This window comes from Dermacentor andersoni, chromosome 11, assembly GCF_023375885.2.
Source record: "Dermacentor andersoni chromosome 11, qqDerAnde1_hic_scaffold, whole genome shotgun sequence".
NCBI classification, from domain to species: Eukaryota; Metazoa; Arthropoda; class Arachnida; order Ixodida; family Ixodidae; genus Dermacentor; species Dermacentor andersoni.
The window spans coordinates 112704132-112718811 of NC_092824.1; the positions used below are offsets into that span (position 1 = coordinate 112704132).

General features: G+C 43.4%; 1 protein-coding gene across 1 annotated transcript in view; it reads right to left on the minus strand.

Moving 5' to 3' along the window:
• The window catches only part of LOC126539509 (uncharacterized), a 28790-nt gene that overhangs the window by 8693 nt on the left and 5417 nt on the right, over positions 1–14680 (minus strand). Inside the window, exons 3-5 of the mRNA XM_050186379.3 lie at positions 2954–2998; positions 2479–2520; positions 1346–1366 (exon numbers count right to left, since the gene is read on the minus strand). Coding sequence (XP_050042336.1) covers positions 1346–1366; positions 2479–2520; positions 2954–2998 — 108 coding nt within the window. The remainder of the gene's footprint in view (positions 1–1345; positions 1367–2478; positions 2521–2953; positions 2999–14680) is intronic.

Genomic DNA, 14680 nt, shown 5'->3' on the forward strand with positions numbered 1-14680 from the left:
CGTCGGGGCAATCTGAGGCGGGTCCTACGTACAAGAACCACTGACGTCTTCCCTGCACTGCTAGTTTCACATTCTTGCATCATTTTCAACTTCTTTTTTCTTTTTTCACGTTCTCAACGGGGGTAACAAGGTGTGTGAATTCAACTAGATGCTTCACATCACATGCGTCTATACTACTATATTAAAGAGCAGCCTTTCCGTAAAAGTATTGAATTTTACGGAAAACTGGGTTACAGGAGGCGTTTGCGTGAGTGGCAGCGTTCGTGGCGCCATCTTTTTGGCCCAGAGTTTAACTAGAGAGGAAAGAGAGCTGTTATCGCTATGACCTTACGTAGTTAGCTGTTCGTGTAAACCGTTGAGAGCGACGTAAACGTGTACATGCAGTTCTTCGTTTGTAATTTCCTTCGACCAAAACACTTTTCTTTTTTTGGAAGGAAGATTATGTAGCTGGAAATTATGAATTACAGTCTGGATATCATCCACCGTACAGTGCCCGTGTCTCATTAGACCTTATTCTGTGTTCGTATTCGCGACTCGAATTCATGTGCCGTTCTAAGACCCGACTTCCTGACTGTATCGTGTAAACTGTATTTACGTTTCAGGGCGTTTTATGTGACTCTCTTTTGTGAGGTGTCTTCCCGCGTTTGTGTGAGATCATCTTGCGTTCCAGTGTGTTCTTGTGGTCTCTGTCGTGAACTGTTTTTAGTGCGTATCTGTCACCTGACAGCAAATGTGACCTTTAGGTCCTTGTTACTTTTCTTTTCTACAGAGTCGGCGTATTCTTTCTATATATATATCTGATATAAGAAGGGTGAAAGGGCAGATTGTCAGCCACTCGTCTGTAACATGAAGCTACAAAAGAAACCAAATATGGGTTTCTTTTGACACCTTTTGTTAAACCTTTTCTATATATGACTTGTGGCAAGTCCACCAAATCAAAAAGAAAATTTGGGTTTCTCAGAACTGATCTGCCATATTCGATGTGTGTGGAAATAACTAGTCGGCACTCTTTAATGGCTGAGCATCTTCTAAATATAGTGTAATAAAAAAAGGGAAGAAAACAAAATTAGTAGCAAGAGAACGTTTCTAGCTCGTCGTCGTTTAGTAAAGCGTGACAAGATGCCGCTACCAGCGTTGTTAATGCCAGTCATGTCTCTAGTAAACCGGCATTCCGTGAGCAGTAGCGCGTTAATAGACAAGCGGTTACTCTCCATCAATAGCTGCTAAAGTCAGCGGCATCGTTTCGCTAGCGGACAGGCTCGGCGACCGCTAAGCGAACAAACCGCTTTCTGCTAAGGAATAAGATTTTAAAACCGTGATTTCGAAAGCATGGCTGGGGACTTACCTGCTTTAAGCAGCCATTCAGCTGGAAAACAAATTCATTACAGCATAAGTGACAAACATTCACATCTTCAAGTGACGGTAAGGCATCAACATCACTATCGATATTAATATGTCTTAACGTTTTCAACCGATCATTTTCTTTTGGAAGGGGGGGGGGGATTATGTGAAACCCCAGAAGAAATATACTCCCAAGCCTCAATGTACCCGAAATAATTCCCCATATTATCGTTATTATGAACCATTTTCGTATTCGGGGACCAGGAAGCGTATGGCATCATGACGCCGAAGGTAGTCGCGTGGGAGCAGAACATTGTGATGTGTCAGCGCTCGCTCCAACTCGCTCAGTCGTGTGCAAATGCTGCTGCTGGTATAGCTACCCGATGTAGCAGCCTACAGGAGACAACCTTCATGTTACGGCAGTCATCATCTGGTAGTGTGTGAATGAAGTAGACAGCATGGACTAACATGTGTTCGTAAGTCATAGAAATCTCACTGACCACCGAAATTGTGAAAATCACTAGGAGGAATGCTTTAGGTAAATCAATGGAAGGACTTCATTCTTCGTGTTCGTGAACGTACACGTTTACGAATATGTTACGCTGAGTTTTCAAAAAAAAAAAATAAAAGCACAAGGAAGGGAACAAGGACTCAGACAGACGAAGAGCTTCGCCGGTCTGCGTCCCCGTTCCTTTCTTTGTATTTATTGCCAGTGTAAAACTCATCGCAGCGTAATCAGGAACTAGGAGGAATATTGAAATAATAAAAAAAGCTCATGAGCGCAATCACACTAAATTAAGTTAGGGCACAGAATGTCAGGGTATTTAATTTCGATTCTTGGTTACGTTCTGCATTTGGAGAATTTTCCCATTGAACGAAAGCTAAAAGCATGCCCCAAGCGTACTTAACACGGCTGTAAGCTGCGAAAGTGCAATGTTTGTGAGGCAACAAAATTTCAGCAGACGTCCAAAAGTATGATTTCCTTTCACAGAAATCCTAATCAAGATCCTGCACAAGTTCACACGGCCGTGTCAGGAAAGCTTTCCGAAAGGGAAATCGCTGTAGGAATGAACACGGTATTGACCGTATGATTGTCCAGTAAAAAGGGAAATAATTTGGTTATAGTGTCATACTCACAGCGGTGTTGTACTTCTGCTGGTTGCACAAAATGCATTGGCTCTGAAATATAAAACACATGCTTACGTTTTATGCGCTGCTTTAGTAACTTTCGCTATCTGAAATACTTTTTTGGCTAGATTCTACACAAAGATCTTATTTTCGTCACAAAATCCTGCTCATGTAACGCGAATTAAAGGAGGGGGTACTTATGATGTAATGGACATGCAAGCAAGAACAAAACAAGCAAGACCCTCAGCAAGAGCAATGCATCCTAACTAAAATGTGTATACGCGTAGTTAAATATGGCAACGAGCATGCCAAAAGTTTTCTTAATTGATGATGTGGGATAGGATGGAGTAGCGTCCTGAGAGTAGTTGCTTGGTCCCGGATGGTTATGTTTGTCTCATGACATATCAAACTCATCAGTCGGAAAGCGTAACCAGCTCGTACCGTGTTCAGTCACTTTGTGCCCGGTACTGCCAAGAATGCTTACCTGGAGCGAGGACGCTTGAGACAGCATACAAAACCTGACGTTTGCCTGAAAATCAAATCAGAAGAACCTTTCAAATATCTCATAACAGCCCTTTTGCAACTTCTTATTATCTGGCTATTAAAACTTTGATTAAGTACTCTCAATCAGCTTCCCAGAGTTGCGCGACATGCTATTGTCAGCTCAGTAATAAGATAAGTGAAACTTTTCTACGGTAACACTGGGTTTGGCTAAACAATGTGTTCGCCCATTGGCTTCTATATTTTTCTATAGAATCTTTAGAGTTACAGATAAGAATGTCTACAAATGGGCTTGATGAGAGCTGCACTAATTTCCTGGGACGCTATTTATTCTATATCATACCAACCAAGATGAGCCTGCATTTGGGTACTGTTTAGCCGTTTATTTTATATGACGCATAATAATGTCGAAGTTGCGAAGCTCCGTCTAGGATTTAAGATCTCAGACTGCACTGCTTGAAAGAGCCACGAAGCGTAATTAATTGGTGAATAACCATATAATCTTCCTAAGCACAACAAGGGTTCAATACGAACCTAATTAACAGTACTTCATACAGCTAAGAAGCATTCAGCCATTGTTATTAGCAGCAAGATGCATGCAATCATACTTTCTTATTCTAGGGCATTCAGAGAGCGTATCTATAAGCGATAGACGTTAATTGGGCCTTCTCTTTTTTTTGCTCTCTAAATAGAAATGCTTAAGTCGGATTTAACTAAGATATTTCACAAATCATTTGCTTGAAGTGCGCTAGAATCCTTTGTCATTAACCTGAAGGTTCCTTCATTAAAACGGACGTAATTATTTAGCCCTTACGTAACGTCGTGCGTTCATCTCGCATTGTGCGCCAGCGATATATCATTTGTCGCGACTGAAACGATCGTTCCAAAATCATTCGCTGTTTCCACCTTTGTGATCATGACTACTGCTGCCTCATTATCGCTGAACGTACAAACATGCATGCCCATCACAAAAAGAGAAACGGACGTAGGCTAGTAGTTGTCTGCTGAAAGGAACATGTTCGCCCACTTTAGCAGGAGATGGGAAAAAAAAGGAAAAAAAAGGAATGAACACCCTAACACATCCCATGACACAGGGTGTGCGAACTACAGAAGCATCTAGTTCTGTGGTTAAGAATTCCTGCAGTATAGCCTTGTGGGCCTCGTATTGAATTCAGACACGACCTTTAAGAAATATTTACTCGACGCAATTCGAGATACATCAGTTTGCTGAAATAAGCTTAGCAGTATTTAGCCAAGGAAAATCGGGAATCTGCAAGAGCATGTGCTCGACCGTTTCGCTGTAGTGTTCACAGGCTGGACACGAAAGCACGTAGTCTTCACCACCACACGTTCTCGGTGCTGAAGACGATGTGTGACATTAGGATGCTGTGAAGCTCAAGTCAATGTAATAATTCTGCGGCAGTCGTTTCGTGTTTTGCCTGCATTATCAACCGGCATCATGCACCGAAAGGCTATAGAAAAGAACGAAAAGCCGCGTGTATAGCATTTCTGCTCGTTCTTGCACATTTCACAGACGGAAAGTAAAAACTTAAAAAAAATGACTGGGCAGTTTCACTCGAAGGGCAAAAAATTGACAGCAGTATCAGAGAGAGAGAAATAAGCTTTATTGTTAGACCAGGCTTCTTGAGCCCAAAGGTGGGTGGCCTCCTCAGTCCAGGTAGCCATGGCTCGCTGCCGCCGCCCGAGCCCTGTTCACCAACCGTAGCTGGCTGTCAGGGTCTTGCGTCACCAGCAGAGCCTCCCACTGGCCTTCCGATTCTTCCTCCATATCCGCTTCTTCCTGCTTGTCATCACCTGGTGAGGATGATGACGGTGGTACTTCGCGGTTATTTCTGCGCTCCAGCACCATATGGCGCAAGGTGTTGGGCGTGTCCGGCGGACAGTATCAAGGTTTGTGCTTAAACACCTCCACCGGTTTGGCGAGTGTACACGGGTGCGACGCGTCGGAGCAACATAGCAAGGAAGGCAGCTCCCGCTGACCAGAAGGAACAGATCCCCGGCATGCAGCTACAAGGCGTCTCGCAACGCTGGCAGGATGAGTAGCAAGCTAGTGGCAGGCGGCCTCGCAGGCATTACAGCTCGATAGGGGACGAGGTTTGACCGGCCAGGAGGCATCGGCGATAGTCAGCGCAAAGCGAATTGTTAGACCACTGCCCGGTACTGCTCATACCAGTGCCCACCCACCAGCAGCAACGTGAGTGGGCTTATTGTGCGCGCGCGCACGAAACGTTCATGCTAACCGCCGAAGGTACAACCCTGGCCGAACGCTACGCGGGCTCAGCCTAGCCAGCGTAGTGTCAACGGTGCGTCCGCTTTGCTGCGTGTTTTTTTTTTTTTTTTTCACCCAAACGCACTGCGCCATGTTTGGAGACACTTGCTCTCATAGAGTTGTATGGAACTCTAGGTGCTTGCTCTGAGCCTCCGCGCGCATGCTGCGCACGCGCCATCGAGCGGGAACGCACGACAACGGCGGCGTCGACGGCGCGAACGCACCTCGAGCGTCCTCACCGAAAAGCGTTTTCTGCATTTCATGAGCGCGTTGAATATAAACTGAGCGACGCTATATATGAACCATGGCCTCCGAGAAACTTGGAGGCCGTGTACGAACGCACACGCAAGCGCTTAGGGCCTATGGGTGCCTATAAAGGCTTCCTAGCTGTACAATCTCGCTAAAATGATAAAAATAACGGGACGTATTACTCGGAAAAACCACTGCGGCGTACGACAGATAAATGTTGTTGCGGCGGTTCGCGTATTTCTTCTCGGTTCTCGTTATTGCAGACAGTAAATTAAAACGCGCGCGCTACGTGCGAAATTCATGATAACCGGGGTTTAGCTGCGCATATGCGACCATTCTTCTTGAAATATTTTAATGATGCCCACACGATTTGCCAGAAGATATTGAGCACTGTAGGAAGTATTTCATAGCTATATGAAGAAAAGTATGGCTCCACTAGCAGGTTGTGCTGACGTCGAACTGTTCGGAAGGAAACCTTGCCTTATAATACGTATTCTGCAAAGCGCATAGGCGTAATCGATGTACTTGAAACGCCTAGCTTTCTTCAAGCACCACAACTAAATACTTGGCAAATATGCACATCATAGGTGCAAGTATATTTGTTGTGTTTGTATTTCATTAATGCCAATTCGCATCCTTTGGAAACTTCACCCAGTATATTGGTATCTCGGTCCGCGTACCTATAAGCTTTTTCGTGCCAGCTTGCGTCACTGGGTGGTCTACGGTTTAATGAATACGTCGTCGTGCTGCTGTGCTTAGGGAACCGGTTTCAAAACCAACCGCCGGGTCAACATGGCTAACTGACTACGTGCCACTGAGTGTGGGCCATTCTTCAACGAAAGGGAAAAAAGATTCCTTTAAAATTTCTCCGGTGTGGGGCGGAATGAAACCCGATTCATATATACAGGGTCCTTTTTTTTTTTTTAACTGCACCAAACTTTTTTAAAGATTGTCTATGGCAGATAGCACAATGCTAACCCTTGATCTGAATTACTCGATGAGGCGGCCATTACTTCTACGAGAAATCATAATGTTCAGTTGAATAATTAACGTAATTACGCTAAATAATTTTTTTATTAATTCCTTTGCGCCGCGTATTTCAATCTCCGAATTATAGCCGCTGAGTTCGCACGGCTTATCCACTTGGAACAATTTCTCCAGACACAACCAGTTCCAAGATTTTAATTTTTAAAGAATCTGACGAAACGCATTCGTGTTCCAGTTGGTTTTTCAGCACCTCTGTTTTATGCATTGAAGCGCAAAAATAACTAACACCAATTCATTCCGACGGGCACTTTGAAAATTAATAGCTCGGAGCTGCTGCTGTCCAGAGAATACGTTCCGAGGGAAAATAAAAATCAAATGCAGTAGTCTGAATTCAATTCTACAGAATCCGGTCCAAACCAAGAACTCATTTATGATCGCTAGCAAATTAAATACAGTGAGCACTCTTTCTTTTTCGTTCTAGATGATAAGTAAACTTACAAAGTAGTGCTCAGAATTAAATTTTCTCTTTATTTTTCTTCGTTATAAGCGTGCTCCACTCCATGCCCAAGCCGCTAACTTTCATTTCTCGGCTTTATCCCGAGCGCCGTAGAATGTTTTTGCATCGGTGGAATCCTTCGAAGCATGACAAGCAAGGTCTTTCTGTTTGCACACGTAAGGCTACTGTGGCGAGATTATCAAAGGTAATTAGGAGAATTGCGACGAAGCTTCCTGAGCACGTCCTGACCTTGGCACTGAATGCGTACCGCTTTCTCCACGTGACCCAGGCCCTTGCGGTACCCAAGCGGTGCAGTATTTAATGAGCGCTTATCTAAATGGAGGAACGCTGTCTGTCACGTGGTTCAGCGAAACACGCCGGTGGCGAGGCGCAGGAGAGACTGCGCGCTTCACGCTACGCTAGTTTGCGCTGCGTCACTGCGCGATTTTGTGACGCCGTTGTTACTACCTGGCATTCCAAATTTGCTGATGACTTACTACGCGTGCTTTATGCATGCTGCCCAATGAAACAAGAAAAGGACATGCAGCAGAGCACATAAGAATTCAGCACCATATATGCCGATTATACAGAGGTTGTTTAATTGATTCATGATGTTTAAAGTTCATTAGCAGCTCAGCGGATATGTGATGGATGCCGTTGCGAAGGGCACCGGATTAAATTTCACCACATGGTGGGATTCCCAAACGTTAACCAAGATCTTTGTACATGGGCGTATTTTTAAAATTTCGTGTCTATTGAAATGCAGCCGCCGTGGCCGGAAACCGAGCGCACGACCCCGTGCTGCTCCCGTAATGTTCACACACCCAAATAAATAAATAAATAAATAAATAAATAAATAAATAAATAAATAAATGGGCATTTTACGCAGTTATCACTACTCCGGTTCCTCTCAAAGTTATCTAAAACATTCCTGGCCAGTAGTTTCTTAGAAAACTATTAATGAGCGCTATTTATTCGTTGTCGCCAAGACGCTGATAACCATATTGAGTCAATTGTACGTTGTTGAAAAATGTTGGCGAGTATATTGCCGCACACGCCTCCATGAAATAAAAATTATTAAATGATTACGCAATAACTTGAGGTAAAATGGCAGCTTTCCGTATTAACTATACGAAGCCAACGGACAATGAAGCCACGGATAGCATAGGGTAAATTGTTGCTTTAATTGAAATGGAGAAGTGATACGGAGAGGTAGCTTACGATACTTGATGGCATCGTATGGATGAATGGATGAATAGCTTCCTTGAGGTCCGTCGGTGCGCGCGATTAGTGCGCAGCGGGCCGCACCCAGAAATTATAAAATAAGGTACCTTATCACTTCTACATTTCAGCTAAAACAATTTACTCTAGGTGTCTCGTTTGCTTCATTGTCGGTTGGCTTCATATAGTTAACTAAAAAAAGAATCGGGCCACTCGGTTCTGCTTTTTCTCAAACACTCCATTGTACTTAAATATAGCGTGGCTATGGGTAACATTGAACAAAATATAAGAGAGAGATGCAAATGAGAGGAAGGCAGTAAGGTTAACCAGACTTAAAACGTCCGGTTTGCTATCCTGCACTAGGGGAAGGGAAAGGGGAAGTAAAGACGGAAGAAGAGCGTGACAAAAATGAAAGCGTGAGAAAAAAAATTAAAAAAAATATAAAAGCATCGATTTCTTAGCGGATGAACTCAACTCTGTGTTATTGGTGAACACTGTTTATGGATGAATTCGCACTCGAGATTCACCCTATATTTAACAACATTACGACCGTTACGTTAACATTTTGAATAGATATTACTTTAACAAAAATTACCCTATTGAAATGAATCTCAAAGCAAACTACAATAAAAGGAGACGATAAGCAAGACAGGTAGGTTAACCAGACGAACTTACGGTTTTCTACCCAGCGCTAGGTTATCGAGAACCCACTCTCCAAGGAAAATTTATATGGTGGCTTAGTCTATCACGCACACTTAGTGATCGTTGTCCAGTTCCTCGAAGTGTCGCCTACATAAACTGGCGCCATCGTTAAAGCTGCAACAGCGATCACGAATGTGCCATGCCGTGGCGACTTTGTTCTGCCGCCCCTTGGTCGGTGTGACATTCGCAAAAGCTTGCTCGTTCCGCCGTGGAATGGGTGACGCATGAAGTACGTGTGAAGCGTGCGGGACCAAAGCTATTGAGCATCTTCTGTGTCTTAGTTCCCACTGCGACCTCCAGCGCCGGATAGCTATAAACCGACTGGACTCAAGACAGCTATTAGAAGCGCAGATTCTCGGACCATGGCCGGGCGCGTCATTCGCAAAAGACAACGTCCTGAAGGTTGCCTAAGGTCAAATGTTCAGCTTCTGAGCAGAAAGAACTATTTTCTGAAGATCAGATGGATGGGGGGGGGGGGGGGGATTTTGCGGTCATTGATACGCTCATGTTCTGATTTTGATCTTTTGTTTTCTTTCAAAACGTACACTTCAAGAAGCACGTAAACTACTGGGTTTAATTTTGTGTCTATATACATTATCCTCCACGAACTGAGTTATTATAGCGCGTTCTCGGACTCTTTTCAACATTTTTACTTATTTACGGAACTATGTAAATCTCTGCGTGCCTTGTACCCTATCCTGCGTCTTGCTCCTCTGCAGAACTTAGCATCTGATCATGCTCTTGGACGACGGATATTTAGGAGATGGGTGCTTTAGCAGCTCCTAAAGTTCATTCGTCATAGAGGTCTAGAGTTTGAATTGCGAACCATATGGCCCTATACGAGGAATATATAGCGCACGGCCTGTTGCGCCGTGGTTCAAGCTTTTTGTGTTCGCAGATCATGTTATGTTACCAGCTGGAATGTGGTACGCTTCGGTTCCTATACCGCCCTCGATGAATCGCGGTCGGGTGGAGCAGTTGCCATAAACTTTTGCAACGCTACATGTCCACCTGCAGCAAGCGATACTCTTCCTCCTTCCTTAGGCTGCTTTCAGTGTCGTTCAGTGCCTTCTCGTGTTTTAATTCTGTGCTATCCTGTGACGAAGAGCATAGCAGGGTCCACTGAAGCCTAGTGCCTATTTATTTTTTTAATGAACATCATATCAGAACAAGTTGGCGCACAATTACGCCGCCCGCTAATCCTTGGCTCTTAGTTGTCTGGTATGTACCACGTACATTTGCAACATATAGCATATACCAATATAGAGGATAGCTACAGCAAAGTCGCTTTATCACATACAAGTCAAAATAGCAAATTGTTCACATTGCAAGGGCACTCTTAAAGCAATAAAGCGAACAGCAATAAATTATAAACAAAGGAATACTCAAGCAACGATACCCCCCCTCATTTAGATTTATGTCAATAATAACGGAAGCGTTGTCTGTGCGGTTTTCCTCTTTAAAAATAAAAGAAAGAAATTCTGGACGTTCATGTACCGAAATCACCATCTCATCTCATGCCTCAATAAAAAGGCACGAGCTTTCTTGCATTTCGCCCCCATCGAAACCTGACCGCGGCGGTCGGGAACCGAACCTGCAACCTCGAACTTATAGCAGTGCAACGCCATAGGTACTAAGCTACCACAGCGTGCTTTTCTTTCTTTTCTTTTTTTTTCCTTTTTACTTTTATTATACGGACTGCATTCGGCTTTTGTTCCGACTTGCAACCCGGCTTGTGAGCCTTTGACTTGTGTTTGACGGCTTGCGAACTGTTCGCGGGGACCCGCATTGGGTGTTTCGTGTAACGGTACTACTTTATTCTTTGCAAACTCTTTCTCCTTTCATCGCACGTTGGTGAAGCGAAGAAGCTAGCGCCTCTACGATGTGCCAACATCATCTTGCATACATTTATTGCCGAAAGAAAAAGCTGAAAACATTCGCAAGTAAACAGAGCTCGATTTTGAGAAGCAGCACTTTACTGCTAGTGTTCAGCTCATCAGCTAATCCAAGCTTACTACGAACTGGCTGCAGCGCTTCTTTCGGAATAACAAGTGTTGATTACGAAGCACGTAATCTTGCAGACTTGAGAGTTTATCAAATGCGAATTTCCCTTAATTGCGCTTCCCCAGTGTCAGTTATTGAATGCCTAATATAAAGACAGGTCGCAATTCCTGTTATTTTTTTATGCTTTTACCGATAGCCTGCCATCTCCAACCTCACCTGCCTAATGTACCTACATCTTCCTATTTAAGACTGCGCGTAGTGTATGTCAAAAAAACGTTTTACGAGACGGGAGCAATAGCTGTGCAACCATCATTCAAAAATGTTCTTAGAACGACACAGAAGTACATCGAGAATAGAGAAAAGCATACGAAGACTGTTCGGCATGATTTATTTTCTGCATGGTTCTGCGAATGGCTGTCTTCTTCGAACAGAGCTTTCGTTTAGTACCTTCCGCGCGGCGCGCTTAAATTATTCGCGTAAAAACGTCAGCAAAAGCGGCTACAAGAGCCGCCCCAGCATTTCCCGTGAGCCAAGACGCTTTGTGTGCGAAGAGAATCACCACGCAAGTGATGTAGCAAACTATCTAGAACGCATGTCGAATCGGCACTCGTCGCGTGAAGTTTTGTTCGACATTTTTGTTGTTGCTTGCTAGTCCTAGACACCGCCCTTATCTGTGTACGGGCAGCAATTTCTTCTCAAGTATGTTTGTTACATGTACGTCAGCATATTTTACTGAAGTTAACATATACCTTCAAGTGTATACCACCGGTGCTAAGTGACCATGTCGTATTGCACACTAAGATGATTGTATGAAAAGAGTTCTACGGTTGGAAGCTACGCCCGGGAACCACATGGGGCGTCACAGTGGAAAGCTCGAATTTTTTTACTACCTGTGCGTCTTCAATGTGGCGTGGAAAGCACAGTGTGCGGCCGCTTTTCCCGCTTTCGTTTCAATGCGCACACCTTGGCCGCGCATCATGCCTAAGACCTCACAGAAGGTTTTGCTTAAAAGATTTCAATTAGAGATTACAGACATGTAATGCATTATGCGTCGAGAGAGCTTGCAATGCCGCAGGGCTACCCCTACAAGGGACTCACACCTGAAGAAAAGTTGCGCAAATGTTTGCCCTTCCGGTTGCTCTCGTTAGCTATAACGGTGACCGTCGACGTGAATTATCGCATTCAAAAGCTTCCACATGAATGTTCCCCTCAAATGTTTATTTAATGTCAAATGTTTATTAACAAGTATACACCAATGGTGTATACCAACAAGTATACACCTGCTAATTAATCATTAAATGTATAGCGATCGTGGTCATCTCTTCTAACGTGTCCTTATTTGGTAACGCTTATTTACCTCAAGAGTTAAACACGAAAAATTATCCCGACAGTTAGTCTTTAACTAGGTGTAACTGTCAACAGCGGGTTCAGAAACTGCAGCCACGTGTCGACGAAGCAGCAGCACACCTACAACGCAGTTGACAAGGCGTGGCGGCGCCCTTGGCAAATTTACCTCTCGTTATAAAGGGTTTAATTGGGTTTATAATGATCAAACTTTAATCATCACTCATTATCTAACGCAGTACACTTTAATGCAGAACACTTCGTATCAAGGGGGCGTTTGAATTGTATTCATCCCCAACTTAACCCGGGCACCTAAAAAGTCCAGTAGCCTTACATGTCTTCGGTGCACAAGTGCATAAATGCCGTTTAGCGGAAACCACCTATAGACGGAGACCTTTCGTATTTGCCATTGCGGTGGTTCGCTTACTTCACTTCATGCTATAGAAGTGCAGTCATCGTTAAGAGTTATTGTGACTGCCTAAGCTTAACTTTTCAGGTAAGCGTCCCTTGAGGCCCAAGTCTGCCAAATCAACTTTTGTTATATCAGTTCTGAATATATGCAATGTTTGTTTATTTAAGTTAAGGGGAGAGGGGCTTCAGAGATCTACTTGTGTTAGTAATAAACCTAACTCAATGAAATTTGCACAGAGTGTGGAGTTCAATATCTTATTTTCGAATTTATTTTTATGTTTAATTTTTTAATATCTTATTCGCTTATTTGCCCATGACCACAAGAAAGTGGGAAATATATGCTAGCTTTTGCAAAGTTTTCGCTATATACCAGGCACAGAAGAGTGTTATAAAGTATCACACAGGGCGTTTCTTTTTCTTTCTTTAGCTGCACCAAATATTTTAAAGATCGCCTATGGCAGATAGCACAATTCTAACTCTTGTTCTAAATTGCTCGGTGAGGCGGTCATTACTTCTACGAAAAATCAAATGGTTCAACTGAAAAATTAACGCAATCACGCTAAACTACTTTTCTAATTAATTAATTTACACCACATATTTCAATCTATGAATTGCAGCCGCCGAGTTCGCAAGGCGTAATTGGAACGAATTATCTGGACAGCACCAGTTCCAAGATATTCTTTTCAAAGCGTCCGTCGATATGCATTGGTGTTCGAGTTACGTTTGTACTTCAATGCATAAAGCAACGCTTTCTCTAAAATGTTACTGGAATTCCAAGTCATTTCGTCGGACACATTGAAAACTAATATCTCGGAACTGGTGCTGTCTAGAGAATTCATTTCAAATGGATACGCCTTGCGAACTCAGCGGCTTTAATTCGTAGTCGAAATATGTGGCATAAAGTGAGTATTAAAAAGTTAATTAGCGCAGTTACTCTAATTATTCAATTGAACATTTTGATTTCCCATAAAAGTAATGGCCGCCTCATCGAATAATTTAGATCAAGAGTTAGAATTGTGCTATCTGCCATACGCAATTAAAAAAAATGGTTGCAGCTAAAAAAAAAAAATGTCGTTCACTTTGGGACCCTCGTCTGTGTATTATCTGTAACCCATTTACTGTACGTTTTTAACTGAAACTAAACCTCCTCGAAGCCATTGTGGCGTTTGTTAAACCACAGTGTGAAAAAAGAATCGGCCACCTCGCCAGGAGTGTTGGAGAATCAACTGGCGTCGGCTCAGTCAGGGATAGTGTTCACTCGTTCCTGCACGAGCAAAGCTCACCATCTGGGCAAGAACTTTGGATTTTGAGCCTCATCAGCCGAACATGAATGGAGAAATGAGGTGCCTACAGCTACCATCCCTCCATTAAAATAATTGTTTGCAGTCTTCTGGGTGGAGAAACACGTTTATCGTTAATACTATTGGTATATTTTTTAGAACTTCACCCCATTTGTTGTATGATGTCCGTATCTAGCCCCTTTCACTCCATTCGGTAAGTGTGTATCTGCCACACTAGCAAATCCGCTCTTTCACGGCAACTTCGAGGACTGGTTGTTTGTCACTGGGTATGTGTCGCCATTTCAGGAGAGTTTGGGTCTCTCGCTATGTGCCAAACTTCTACACGTTGCAGAAAAAAGTGATCGATTACAACTACTTCATTCAAAATTGAAATTGATCCTAGTGACCAGTTACTTCCCCACGAATGTAACTGAGTAATAACTAAAAAGCAATCAACTGTTTTTACGTTAATTTACTTACAACTTGTATTAACATCCCATAAATGCAGTAAGCAGAACTGGCTGCATGGCCTGACCGTATTGTACGAACACTTTGCGCACAACGTAGTAGCTACTCGATGCTGTGGTGTCCGCGTCTAGGTCTGCTATAATGGGAAGCGCTTCATTATTGCTGGGGCTAGGAGGGAGCGCTCGCGTAGTACTAGGAAAAAACTGAAAAATTATCCAAAGGTGATTTTCTGACATGAATATCTGAATTGACCATCGC